Source organism: Mauremys reevesii, linkage group 21 (assembly GCF_016161935.1).
Source record: "Mauremys reevesii isolate NIE-2019 linkage group 21, ASM1616193v1, whole genome shotgun sequence".
Classification (NCBI taxonomy): Eukaryota; Metazoa; Chordata; order Testudines; family Geoemydidae; genus Mauremys; species Mauremys reevesii.
In genome coordinates, this window is record NC_052643.1 from 13,075,145 (window position 1) to 13,088,594 (window position 13,450).

General features: G+C 54.1%; 1 protein-coding gene across 2 annotated transcripts in view; it reads left to right on the top strand.

Moving 5' to 3' along the window:
- Positions 1-13,411, top strand: part of PUSL1 (pseudouridine synthase like 1) — a 63,640-nt gene extending 50,229 nt beyond the window's left edge. For both annotated transcript variants that reach the window (XM_039509237.1, XM_039509238.1), the window contains exons 6-8: positions 3,146-3,200; positions 10,982-11,144; positions 13,250-13,411. In XM_039509237.1, the coding sequence (XP_039365171.1) occupies positions 3,146-3,200; positions 10,982-11,144; positions 13,250-13,281 (250 nt within the window). In that variant the 3' untranslated portion in view covers positions 13,282-13,411. The remainder of the gene's footprint in view (positions 1-3,145; positions 3,201-10,981; positions 11,145-13,249) is intronic.
- The last annotated feature ends 39 nt before the right edge of the window (positions 13,412-13,450 follow it).

A 13,450-nucleotide genomic window follows, 5' to 3' on the forward strand; every position in this document is an offset into this window, starting at 1 on the left:
TGAGCCGCTGGTGAGGTTTAACGAGGGGGAGCTGGCAAACTGGGCTATGCAGTTGTTGAGGATTTAATTGGAAATAACTTGAGGAGGTGGTTGGCCTTTTAAATGGGCCAGCGGGGACCACCCAGCAGGCGCAAATAAAAAGTGTTGATTTCCCGCTTGGTATGGAGCTCCTAGCCCGTGGGCAGCACCTGTGCGGAGCACCTCCGAGCCGAGCTGAGGCACGTCATCCCCACGGAGCAGCCCAGAGCCACCCAGCCCACTTGGCCAAGGCATTGCATCCATGTAGAGTCACTGCAGTGCTGTCCAGCCCAGGCGTGACAGTCACATGAATGAACATGAGAATGGCCAGACTGGGTCAGACCAGAGGTCCTTCCAGCCCAGTATCCTGCCTGCCGACAGTGGCCAATGCCAGGTGCCCCAGAGACCATGAACAGAACAGGTAACTATCAAGTGATCCATCCCCTGTCGCCCATTCCCAGCCTCTGGCAAACAGAGGCCAGGGGACACCATCCCTGCCCATCCTGGCTAACAGCCATTGATGGTCCTGTCCTCCATGAACTTATCTAGTTCTTTTTTGAACCCTGTTATAGCCTTGGCCTTCACAACATCCTCTGGCAAGGAGTTCCACAGGTTAACTGTGTGTTGTGTGAAGAAATACTTCCTTTTGTTTGTTTTAAACTTGTGCTCATGAAATTGACCATGTCTCCCCAGCAACAGGACTGTGCTGTAAATGCTTAGTCCTGCTGAGAGTGTCCAGCCATCTCTTCCCCTCTGGCTCAGACCTACTTTGTCCTTGGGCATTTTAGGGTCGTGCTACTCAGTGAGGGGTGAATTTCTGAAATGGCAGGAAAAGAATCCCCCAAAAGAACCCCCGGGACAGCATCTGCTTCCTCAAAAGCTACATAAAATCAGCAACCCCTCTGGCGCTCACAGGCTGGGAAGAAAAGGGAGGAGAGTCGTAGCCCTGACACAGGGAGGCTGCTGCCCTAGGACAGAGTCAGATCGGGGATTCCAGCCCCGTTTCACTGACCGACGGGGCTGCAGCCCCTACTGGTAACGGGGAGATTCAATTTGCACCCGCGTCGCTTACCCTGCCCTTAAGCGGTGATCGCTTCTCTGCTGCAAAGTTAGCATTGGCTGGCTATGCCGGGACAGCTGTCCCTGTGGCTGATCACCAATGGCTGAAATCTCCAGTGCAGGCAAGGCCCCAGAAACCTCCAGCATGCTGGCAGCAGCCCACGTGAGCTCGCTATTCAGTAATAATAATGGATAGTAGGATCCCCTGTAGCTGCCGTGTTCAGGGAATATCTGCAACCTCTGGCTCATCGGGGGTGCAGGTAAATGTGATTTTTTTTTTCCCCCTAGACTGCAGCAGTGTCCGTATCTGTGCTAGTTACATGGTCGGTTTCGGGGAACTCAGAGCGGAAGGGCAGGGTGAGAGCCGCCAAACTTCCCTGACGGGAGAGGTTATTGCTTGTACTAAAACTGTGATCTGAACCCCTCTTCTCCCCCCCGACCGGGGCGCGCAGGGGCGCGGCTCTAGAGCAGGCACCGCCCTGGGGGCCCGGGCTCCAGGGGGGGGGCGGCGGGCGCCGTTCCCTTCTTCCAGTCATCATGCGCGAGGTCCACCGGAGGCCCCGACGACCGACCGACCGCGGCACACGACCGGATGCGGGGTTGCTGGTCGCACTGCTGGACCGCGCTGGCGCGCGGCTCAGGCACTCCCGCGCTCAACCCCAGCCGACCAGCGCCCGCCGCGCCCGCAGTGAGCCGCGACCACTGACGGGAGAGGTTATTGCTTGTACTAAAACTGTGATCTGAACCCCTCTTCTCCCCCCGACCCCAGGCGAGCGAGGGCTATGGGCGCATTCTGCTCTGGAACCAGAAACCCGGTGGGCAGGTCGGCTGAGTGCCATCCAGGGAGCACTGAAACCGGGCCCATGTGTTTGATTCTCTCTCCTCCTTCCAAAGGCTTAAGGAGATTGAGTGTGGAATTGTTCCTCCTTAATCTCCTCTCCTGGAGCCTGTTTTAGTGTTTTGTTCCCGTTCCCCTTAGTTTAAACTGATTCTGTTTGAGGTCCCGGTGAGATTTAGGGAGAGGCTGAGGCTCAGCGCTGCGCGCTGGTGGTGGCACAAAGAGGACTTGCCTTAACGTGCTTGAGTTTTGGTGCCATTGAGAGCGAACAGGTGAATGGCAGAGCAGCGGGGCACCAAAACTTCCCCAGCCCAGCTCTGCTGATGCCCTGGAATCCTGACTCCTGCCGTGCCCACCCTACCTCCCCCAACAGCTGGCCTGATTCCCCTCAGTCCTGACCCATGGTGCCTTTACCATTCCAAGGCCCTGCTGATGCCGCTGCGCCCAGACCCGCTGCACCCCCTGCTATCCCCAGCCCTGCAGCTTCCCCCCTTTCCAATCCGTTGACGGGCACAGAGACCCTGCCAGATGGGCTGCATGATGCATGTGGTGGTTCAGCGATTTGGGCAGATGCCGAGGGCACAAAGGGAAGGACCCTCCTGGCCTCTTCCCATCCCCACCTGCATAGGGGCAGCCAGAATGTGAGTGACAGAGCTGTGTGTGGGTTGGGTAGAGAACAGACCCTTGCATCTGCTGCTGTGTAAACGTCCTGTAAGCTCCACACAAGAAGCGAGCTGGGATGGTGAGAAAATTGCCTTGGGTATGGTGCAACCCCGGAGCTGCCCTCTCTGCTCTGGCATCATCTGCCTTAGAAGCAGCATTTCAGCTTCCCCCATAAATCTGCTCTGCCAGTTCCCTGACAAAGGTTTGTGTCTCCTTTATTTCAGCCAGTGCTGTTTCTCTTACTCCAGGGCTGTGAACATGGCCCGTTTAGCGGTACGCGAGTGGAGGGCTAGGGAGTGCTCTCTGCAGCTTTGCTCACTGCATAACTGACCGTTTGCAAGTTCAGCGTCGTTCCCGCTGGAGAATCTGGGCTCTGGAGGAAGCTGTCACTGTTCAGTGTTGGGGATCAATGAGGGCTCTTTACATCAGAAGTGGAAACTCATGGCTTCGCATTGATTCTCCTGCCTGCCTGTAATTGACCAGTGATTTACAGTCCCTCTTGGGACTGCGGGTGGCTGGCTTGAGAGAGACAATTTTTAAAACTGATCTTTTTGTTTCTTTTTCTAGGGGACTGCAGTTCTGGGAGCTAGAATTCAAGAGCAGATCATTCCTCTACAGGCAGGTACGGTGTAGTGCCGCGATGGTGATACGGCTCTACCCGCCGTCAGCCCCTTTCACCCAAGCGTCTCAAAGCACTAAGCAAACTTCGCTACATCCTTGGGAGGTGTCTTCCCTGTTTTACAGATGGGGAAACTGAGGCAAAGAGGCACCGTGACTGCTCTGGCCACGCAGTGAATCCATAGCAGAGCCGGGAATAGAACCCAGATGTTCTTATTTCAGCGTTTGGGCCAGTAGAACCAGAACCTCTAAGTTTGCTCCTAAAATGACTGGAGGTTCCAGGCCATGTGGGTGGGAATTGTAATTTTTCTCCAAACTACCTTGCCGTTTCCCTACGGTTTGAGTGGCTGCAGCCAGTCGCCAGGCAGTCTCACTCTGTGTTACGATGCTGAGCCTAGTGAGGACAGTCTGCAGTTTTCACTTGTGTTTTGGGTCATGAAATACTACGTAGAACTATAGAAAGGAGAGATGGAAAAGCTCCATTACGCCGTGTGGTTCCTGTCCCAGGGAGATTATTCCCTACTGCAGGATTGTTCCCTTCTCTGCCTTGTTCTCTAGCTTTGTCCTGTCTGCTTTCATGACTCAGGAGTGGGGTTTTCACCACGTTTCCACCCCTCCCTCCTGGGAGAGGCTGCTCCGCAGTTTAATGGAGCTCATTGTTAGAAAAGAGTTGGCAATTCTTGGTCGGTGGGTCTCAGCCATGGTCCCATTCTGGCGGCAGCGAGCTGCAGAGAGAGGGCTGCTTGGTCTTTTTTCTGGGAGCAATAAGCAGCTCTTTGGGATTCCATTACGGCGGACCAGCTTTGTTTTCATCACGGGCCGAGCAGCTTCTTAAACTCCCTGGCTGCAGGCGCCTAGCGACTGAGCGGCCAAGGCGGAGCAGCAGTGGGCTCGAAACGGGGGAGACCTTCAGGGCATGGGAAGGACTAGCCCATTCCCTGTTCCCGGGAAAGACAATTAAGAGAGAGAAAGTGTCTGTCTCCCTCCAAGTGCGTGTTTTAGGCATTAGGAGGTCCCAGCCTCGGGCGGTGATGTTCTGGGCCTCCCACGCTCCATCTCTGCCCAACTATCTACTGCAGACAGCTATGACCACCTCCCCCATCCCTGCAGAAACCCAGCTCAGCTTTGAACTGCACCAGCGACCTACCCACTGGTGCAGTCAGGGTGCATTTGACAAGGGAAGCAGGGTGGGGCACCCCAGGAGAACTGTCTCGAGGAGTGTAATGTGTTTGCCCCGTGAGGCTGCGGGGCGCGTGGCTATCCCAGATCCCTGGGGTAGCTGGCATCGGAGTTAGATTCGCAGCAGGCAGTGACCTCTAGTGGGGAAAATGTAAAATAGTGTGTGTCCGGAAGGGTAGTTTCTTCACAGTCAGACCTGGTTTGTTTGATCCATGCTGAAATGTAGGATCTTAGCAAGCAGAGATGGAAAAGACCTAGCTGGCTTGAGCAGGGAAGATCCGTGCTGGGTTGGCCCATCAATCTGAATATTAGAGACCGAACCCAAACCCCTAGTTGCTAACTGCACTGGGAGCCGGCTGCTTTGATTGGATTAAGGCATTAGTGGGAAAGTGATGGTGCTTTGTCTTCATATAAATAACTCCTCGCTCGTTTGACCTGTGCGTGGGTTTAACAAGGACAAACCCGATTAGCTGAGTTTACTCCACTGTAAACGCAACCTCCTGGATAATTGTTTCCTCCTCTGTTGTAGTGTTGTGCTTAGGTCCCTGCAGGATTTGCTTTACATTTTTTCTTGCAAGGGCACAAACAGCCTAATAAAACAAATCTAACTGGAACTCAGATGTTAGCCCCAGCCTTCCCGTGTGTGTGCCCGTGTGTGTGTAGGGGGAGGGGGGACAGCCTTCCCTTCTGTGCGGGCACAACCGATTGCACGTACGGAGGGAGACTTGCGTTTGCACAACGGCTGTTTGCACAAGTAAGCGTGTCAGCTGGGCCCCCGTGTGTTTGATCTGATTCCCTCGTACAGAGTCGGTCTGCGCTCATGGGTTGCTGGTAAAATCAGCTAGTGGAAAATCTGGAGAGACCCACGGGAGGTGATGAGATGGCAGTGGGTGGGGGATACAAGGTACAACCACAAGCAAGCGCTGCATCAGTAGCATGTTCTGTGGTCCCAACTCCAGGTGTCAGTGGGACTCCCCATCCCTGCGATGTGTGACACCAAGGCATTTAGAACACTACGCCTGGTGTCTCCCCTGAGCCTGCGTGGTCGCTTTCCTTTCAGTGCCCAGGATACTAGACAGACAATTGCAAAGCTTCAGCCGTGTTGAGGAGGGGTCTTGCGGGACCTCACCAACCACAACGCCCAGCTTGAAAGGCCGGTCGCTGCTGAGCCAGGTGGAATTACGTGTTGGGGCGTCTGTGCATTGCAGACGTCTAGGAACCCTTGAGCGGCCGTTCCCACGGGCAGTGGGCACAATGGATGAAGTCCCAAGCACGTCAGTGACCCTCGCTGAACCTTCTCTCCTGCTGGTTGGCCCTGTTAGGAGCTGGCTGCCTGGTTTTGGAACCTGCTCCTCTCTTTCTCCTTTTACGTTCCTGGGGATCTCCAAGCCCTTTGCACATTAAACGTCTCGAGGGCAAATTGACTTGCCCCCAGTCATGCAGGGAGCTGACCCCAGGTCTTCCCCAGCTCTAACTACTAGACAGTCTGGGAGTTGTTCGTGCAGCGTAGCGAGCAAACTCAGCCCTGTATCCCTCTGATGAGCGCGGTCAGTGCTCCTGGGAGAGCAGCTACACTGCAAAGGTGCCAGCTCAGAGCCTGCCAGGCTGTTTCTGGAAGTGCTGTCAGCAGACAGGAGCTTTCCTCAGCCCTGCTCAGAAGGGAGGTGCTGAGTTTTTTCTTGGCTCAGATGGCAAGAGGGAAGGAGGGTCAGGCAGTAGGCAGCCCCAAAAGGTGGCTTTCAGGACGTGATTGTGTCCTTTGCATGATGAGCTGCATAAAGGGCAGGAAGGAGCCTGGGCTTTTAGTTTTTGTTTCTCCCTTTTTTATTACATTAGCAGTTCAGGTTGTGTCTACTCTGCTTTTCCTGGAAGATTCTGTGATTGACTGGGGAGCTTAAAGGACTATGGGATCTCCACTCTCAAGGAAGTGGACCCAGAGAAATGGAGAAGAGGGATCCTTTTAGATGAGATGTGACAGAAACTCCTAGGCACTACCACAATTCAAATACTAAATAATCATAACCCCCCTTTAACTCAAACGCCTGCCCAACATCGGGGAGAAAAGACATTTTTGTTAAAGTTTAACCATCCCCCGCCCCTTCAGTTAAGGGCTGAGGAAGTCCCAACTCAAGGTTTTCGGCTCCTCCAGCAAAATCAGACTCGATATTCCTGATAGTTCTGTTTTTCTTTATCGGGTGGCACCATAAAGAAGCGAAATAAATAGCATAATTTTATTTCCACCTTTATAGGTCACCAAAAAAAGGAGGATCCTAGTGGCTGGAAATTCCTGATGCAAAGTTATTAACTGTGATAGAATTCCAATTTCTCTAGCAGTTTTCATCCCCAAATGCCCCCCTAACTATTTACACACAGCCAGCAGCCCTGTGATCTGCAATGCAGCTACCTCTGGGTTGGCAGGGAGCTAGGGAACAGCGTGCGTGACAGCGAGTGGGCAGACACCAGGGCAAACCCTGCTCTTATGAAAGATGTCCTAGGGTCTTTCATAGCCAGATGGGACCCTGGTTTTTAAGGGTTTGTACAAAAGTCCTGTACACACGTAGCTACCTGCATTAGAGTTTGTGTGTGAAATCTCAGTTAGGCCTGCTCTGATTCTTGGGGGTGAAGGGAGACAAGGTATTGAAAAATCTTCTGCTGAGACGGCTAAGCCAACGCCTTGGGGTGTCATGGAGAGAGCGCAGAGACAGTAGCAAGCACAGAAGGCAGGGCGAGGCAGCTTTTCATGGCATGGATGCTGGAATCATTTTCCCCTTGAGTCATGCGGGGGAAGGCTGTGGGGGAGCTGATTGGTAGCTGGGGAGGAGACAGTGACACGGCTGAGGACAGGCTGCCAACAGTATAAAAGGGAGCAAGTAACTTTTTAATGTGCTTTTTGCATAAAAGCAAAATGGCAGTGTCCCCTCCTGTGAGAGGCCGAACAGCGCTCCCTGCCCCCCTGCAACCTGACCCTGAGCAAAGGCTAAATACCGTCTAGCATTTCTACAGTGCCTTGCATCCCCCCGGTCCCTGCTGGGCCAGCTTTGCCCTGAGACGGCCGAAGCCCTCGCAGCACCCGCTGGCTGTACTAGGGGGATTATGGCCCAGGGCTGCTCACGCAGGCTCATGTTCTCGTAACAAAGCATTGGGAGAACTCCTGGGCACCGGGCATGTTGAGAGCTCGGCTGCGGGCTGGCTCCTTGCACCACCCACTTGTTAATTTCGTCCATCTCTTACGGCTTGTCTGTTAGACCGTGAGCTCTTTGGGGCAGGGACTGCCATGTCCTACGGCCTGAGGGGAGCCGCAGGGCCTGCCCGTGGGAGCAGAGCAGAGGGCTTTGGAAAGGCCAACCTGGGGCTTTCCGAGGTGCCCACTTTGAGATGCCTTCAAAGGGGCTGATACGCAGAAAGCATTGAGCATCCCTCTGGCAGAGTCCGCTCCCCACCCCATCTTAAAGGGACACCGGCTGATGCGCTGCTAGTGCCAGTGGGTGGACAGTTTCCATTTTGTGCAGTAACTCTTGTGGGGGCTGTGAAATCCCATCATCTCCTTTCTCCAGCTGCACTGTGCGCTTTGAACAGGATCACTGCCAATGCCCGCTCTCCTGCCCCTCCAGAGCTTTGCCAGGAGAGGATACGGGCCCAGCTGTTGCTGATGGTTTTGCTGCTTGGTTGCTAGCAGTGACACCTGTCCAGCTCCCGTCTGTAACTAACTAGCTGCTGGGCAGTCAGTGCCTTGAAAAACACAACACTGGGTTTCACTTCCTAGCAGCCGTATGGAAACCAAAGGCCCATCCCAAACCCTGTCACAGCCGGCTTAAGGGGACTGAGGTGTTGGGCCTATGATTATGATGATTAATTATTTGTATTACCATAGTGCCCATGAGCCGCATTCACGGAACATGGAAGAAAAAGACCATCCTGCCCCAAAGAGCTTCCAATCTATCAGATCCTCTCTTAACGAGTGACAGCGCCTCCCGTCGGCAGACCTCAGTCCTACACGCATCCTTGGTGCTCTAGTTTTTAGCTTCACTCCTCCTGCATGTTGGTAGATGTGCCCTTTTTGAGGAGGAGCTGTCAGGCTGTGGCATTGGCTTCTGCCGCCCGTGCCAGGCAGCAGTCCACGCACGGCCTGTCTGCAGAGATGCTCAGTGCCTCTGCCGTAGGAGGCTGCTGACTTTTGGGCATCTTGGGACAGGAGGCACCGATGGATGCAAGTGCCAGTGGCATCCCTGCAACACCTTCGGTTCCGGGGACAGAGAGGGAAAGAACAACTGTTAGCCTGGGTGCTCAGGTGATGGACATGAGGCCAAGCTTCTCCATCTAGCTGTGGATGAAATTAGCAAGTGGCAGTGGGGAGGTGTTAGATGCAGATCAGAGGAGGTGTTTGAAATATCAAATTGCCGGCTGCGGGGGCATTTCTTGCTCATCTGACTCACTTGTTTTTGGCTTTTTGAGAGAGACACGAGCCCCCGAGTCTCCCCCGCCTGGAAACAAGGTTGGTTGCATAACTTGAGTTTGAAAGCCCAGCTCTGTCGCGTGCTCGTTAGTTTCCTACCACAGAGGGATGTGTGGGCGCTGCTGTTCCTCGCCTCTGCTCAGCTCTCTCTCTGCCCACGCGTGCGCTCCAGTGAAAGGCAGCGTTGCTATGCAGCAGAAAGTTTCAGCGTCCCCGGCCCTCTCAGTAGCACTGCAAGGTAGGGTGACCAGATGTCCTGATTTTATAGGGACAGTCCTGATTTTGGGGTCTTTTTCTTCTATAGGCTCCTATTACCCCCCACCCCCGTCCCGATTTTTGACACTTGCTGTCTGGTCACCCTACTGCAAGGAGGGCTCTCATGATATAATGCAGAGGGCCTAGGAATATTGTCTGCCGTTCACCCCTCCTCCTTTGGCCACTAGAGGTCACTGTGCTGATTTGTGTTGTTGGTGGCCCCTGTCACTGCTGCCTGCAGTCCCAGGGCACCACTGAGCAGGGCAGACAAATCACAGCAGAGCTACCGCCTACCGCGGCCGTGCAGTGTCCTGCCCCCTGCAGGCTGGAGATCCGCGGCCGTGCAGTGTCCTGCCCCCTGCAGGCTGGAGATGGGGGGCAGCTGCTGGAGCTCACCAGCAGATTGGGGGAGCAGGAGCCGTGCATGAGGGGGTGTCACAAACGCGGGGTCTCAGGGCATGTCGACACTGCAGTGCAAGCCCAGGGTTTGCACCCCTAGCCCCTCTTCCGTGTACACACACACGGCTCTGTCCCAGGACCCCATAGGGGTGGAGGCTCTAAACCTGGGTCTAAGCCCTATTGCTTTGCAGTGTAGACACAGCCACTCATGCTTGGGGAGTATCCCACAATCCCGTGGGCTGACTTTTTGTCCTCTGAACGGTCAAGTTTGGTGGACAGCCCGGTTTTCCCGCACGGCCCCATGAACAAAGGGCAAGAGTGGCCATGTTGTGGGAGGGCACTAGGAAGTCTGGGATATGCCTGGCTGGACTCAGACCTGCATAATGCAGTGTAGATGCTGGAGCCCGCGGTTGGGTTTCAACGATTCCTAACCTGGCCTTACAAATGGGTGTAGATGCTCAAGTCCCAGGTTAGCAAACCCAGGGCCGGCCGACTCGAGTTCTCTATCCCTGCGGTTGCGTTGCAGTGTAGACAGACCCTGAGAGTTAAAAGAGCAAGGCCAAGGGGGGCTTCTGGGGGATGTGGAAGCTCCAGGCTGCCACATTCTGGACAGAGAGTCAGGGCTCTTCGGGGTGACTGGTCTCGGCCTGGTTCTCTTTGGGTACGTCTACACCGCACTAAAGCAGGCGCGGCTGACCCGGGCTGTGGGGCTGCAAAATTGCAGTGTGGACATTTGGACTCAGGCTGGCGCCTGGGCTCTGAGTCCCCGTGACGGGGGGGTAGGTCCCAGACCCTGGGCTCCTGCTTGACCTTGAACGTTTCCACTGCAGTTTTACAGCCCCGTGAGCCCAAGTCAGCGGGCACAGGCCAGCTGTGGGTGTTTCATCGCAGTGTAGACACACCCAGCGGGTCTGCGCCGTGATGGAGCTCGTGGGTTGGCTCTCAGTAAAGAAGCCCAGCATAGAATAGACCACGGAGCTTGGAATCTCCTCCCAGGGCCTGAGTCCCCTTAATTCCCACTCAGCCCCTTTCAGGAGATGCCCAGAGCCCTTTGGGTCCAGACAGAGGGACAGAGTTAGCTGGGATGAGTGGTGGGAGCTTCCTGCAGCTGGCTTGGCAGGGAGATGCCACAGCCAGTGGTGGCACTAAAAATACCTGCAGAAAGGCCCCAGAGAGGCAACGTGTTCTTGCAGGGGCTGGTTTATCTGATCTTCCTTTGAGCAAGGGGCGCCAATGCTGCAATTTGCTTGGTCCTTTTGGGCCACTTCTTCTCAACCAGTGTGTGTTGGCAGGACTCCTCTCAGGATGGCAGGGACCAGGCATGCTTCCCTGAACTGCAGGGCGTGAAGCATCACTGGTAGTTCTGGAACATTACACGCCCCTGGGCCCTGCTGGGTTACACTGAAGGCATCAGATGCCGGGCAGAGGGTTTTCACGTCTGCTTTTTACAAGGGCGACGATGGGGCGGTATTTCTAAGCTGAATTCTCTGTCGTTTCAGGTACGAAGGATGGCAGGGGCTCTGGTAGCAGTTGGCCAAGGCAGGCTGGCTCCTTATCACATAAAGGAACTATTAGAGATGAGAGACCCACTGGCTTATCCACTAAACACCATGGCTCCGGCAGCTGGACTCTTCTTGAAATCTGTGGAGTATGACGACGCTGGTAAGTGAATCCATGGAGTGCGGGTCAGAGGGAACACCGAGCATCGCAAGACTCCTTCAGTGGAGTCGGATCTGCCTCTGAAGGCAGCAGTAACCCGCCCCAGCCTTGCTATCAAAACCATCTTCGCCATTATTCATCTCACGGGCTATTTATAGCCACATTCCACTGAGTGCCAAAGTCGTAATGGGCGCTCGTTGCAATGGGACATCGTGGACGGGTGCGTTTCCTGGTCAGTTTCCTCCGTTGGTAAAACATTCATCATACAGTTTGCAAAGGGCTTTGAGATTCTCGGATGAACGGGGCTGTCAGTACAGACGAACTAATGAAGCCTCGTTATACCCACGTGAGCATTATGGGGAAACTGAGGCAAAGGAGGTGCAGCAACTTGCCCGAGGTCACAGAGCAAATCAGTTGCTGAGCGAAGTCTAGGATCCAATAATTCTGGCACCTGGTCCCCTGCTCAACTACCTGACCCCTGCCCTCCCCGAGACAGGAACAGAACCCACGGTTTGAGGCTCTTGCACATAACGAGTAGAGCTATTACCCTCTTTAAATGTTTAATAGTGGGCTGAGAAGGGTAATGGGCACCATCCAGAATTTGCTCTTGCATCTTCATCCCCACCTCTCACTGGGGTGTTCCTGCACAGAACCCGTAATGATAAGGCCTGTTGCTTAACCTGTCCCGAACAGCAGACAGAAATCCAGGGGGTCCCTGGGGTCGGAGACATGGAATCTATTCTAAGCTGTTTATTTCAGGTACTGCTTGATTGGCTTTTATTTTTTTTATTTTTTTAAAGTTCATCTGTTTCTCCTAACAGATTATGAATTCATACAATCCAAAATTCATATCCCCTGTAGGGAGGGAGGATATTAACTGGTTTGAACGATAAACGTGATTTTATTGCAGGCAGAATGTGATAAGATGGTGTCTTGATGGGGCAAAGACTATCCTATTTCTAAATCGAATACAGCCTCTGTGTTAGTGTCCCATTAAAGGGAATCAATGAAATCTTTGCCATAATCGCGCGTACTTACTTCTGATGAGATTAGCGATCCGCTCCAAGGGAGAAGGAGGGGGCATTGAATTACTTCCTAGCGAGCGTTGCCGTAGTGACAGATGCGAGCCACCATTGTGAAATGATACAATAATCAAGTACCTAAAGGAACTACTTCATCCATAGCTCTCACAGCCCTTTATAAAGACGTGTATTACTGCCAATGATGGGGAAACTGAGGCACTGAGAGGCAAAACTGACTTGCCCATAGTCACATGGACTCCGAGGCAGAAGCCTAGAGTAGAACCCAGGTGTCCTGACAGCTACACAGCACTGTGCCCTACCCAGCCAGGTCAGCGATGAGGGCACAAATGATGGAGGGTTGCGATATGGAGAAGCTTGTGTAACTGGTGATCCTATGCTGCGTAGAGAGAGGCCTTCGGACCCCTGAGCTGTCTCCAGGCACATGGCAGCTGCAGTGAATAAACTAAACTCCATTCCCTTCTACAGGCAGGGTGGGGACAAATGGACGTCAATGGTTCACCTTCTACAGGCTCTCTCGGGGGTGCCCTCCCTGGGAGCCACTTCCTCTCTCTGCAGCTCCTTGTAGAATCTTCCTCTCCTCGTTAGCCAGCGATTCACCAGGGCCGGGGTGAGCTGGTATGAAGCGGCCTTAACAAACCAGAGCGTCCATCTCAGCTAGCCCTCCCTGGGACCGCTCCGTGGCAGCCAGGGCTCCCCGAGGCTCTGTTAAACTGAGGTTAGGTTTCATCCCTCGCAGCAGCAGACGAGGCCTCCTTTGATTTTTCTTGGAGGTGCCAGCGCAGGACTCGGGGAACAAGAAGCAGGGAAACAAAGAGCCACACAGCCAGCCTGGAGGCAAAGCAGAGCTCTTGGGCAGGCCTTGAAAACGCTGCAGCTTGTCGGTTTTGGCCCGTTCTAATGGCACTTCTCCCAAGAAGCGCTGGCTGCCGAGCCACCCGCCATCTGCCCGCGTTTGTGGGGACGGAGCCCAGGCAGGAAATGAAGAAACACAAACTTAAGTGCTTTCAGGTGGGGCTGGGTTTTTCTTTCTTTCCACATCAATGTGTTCCCTTTTTCTCCTCGCAGACGTGGACACAGAAGGTAACGCAGCAGAATAGCGGCCCTGTGAGACGTGCAGCTGTGCCTGAAAGAACTCGGTTGGTGGGGGCCGTGTCGCAGAGGTTTCCAGAACTCGCTTTGCATGCTGATACGCAGCCGGGTCTCAATAAACCCCATTGATTGTGGCTAGAGGCATCTCCACGTCATTTGTCCACGTGCCCAGAGGCT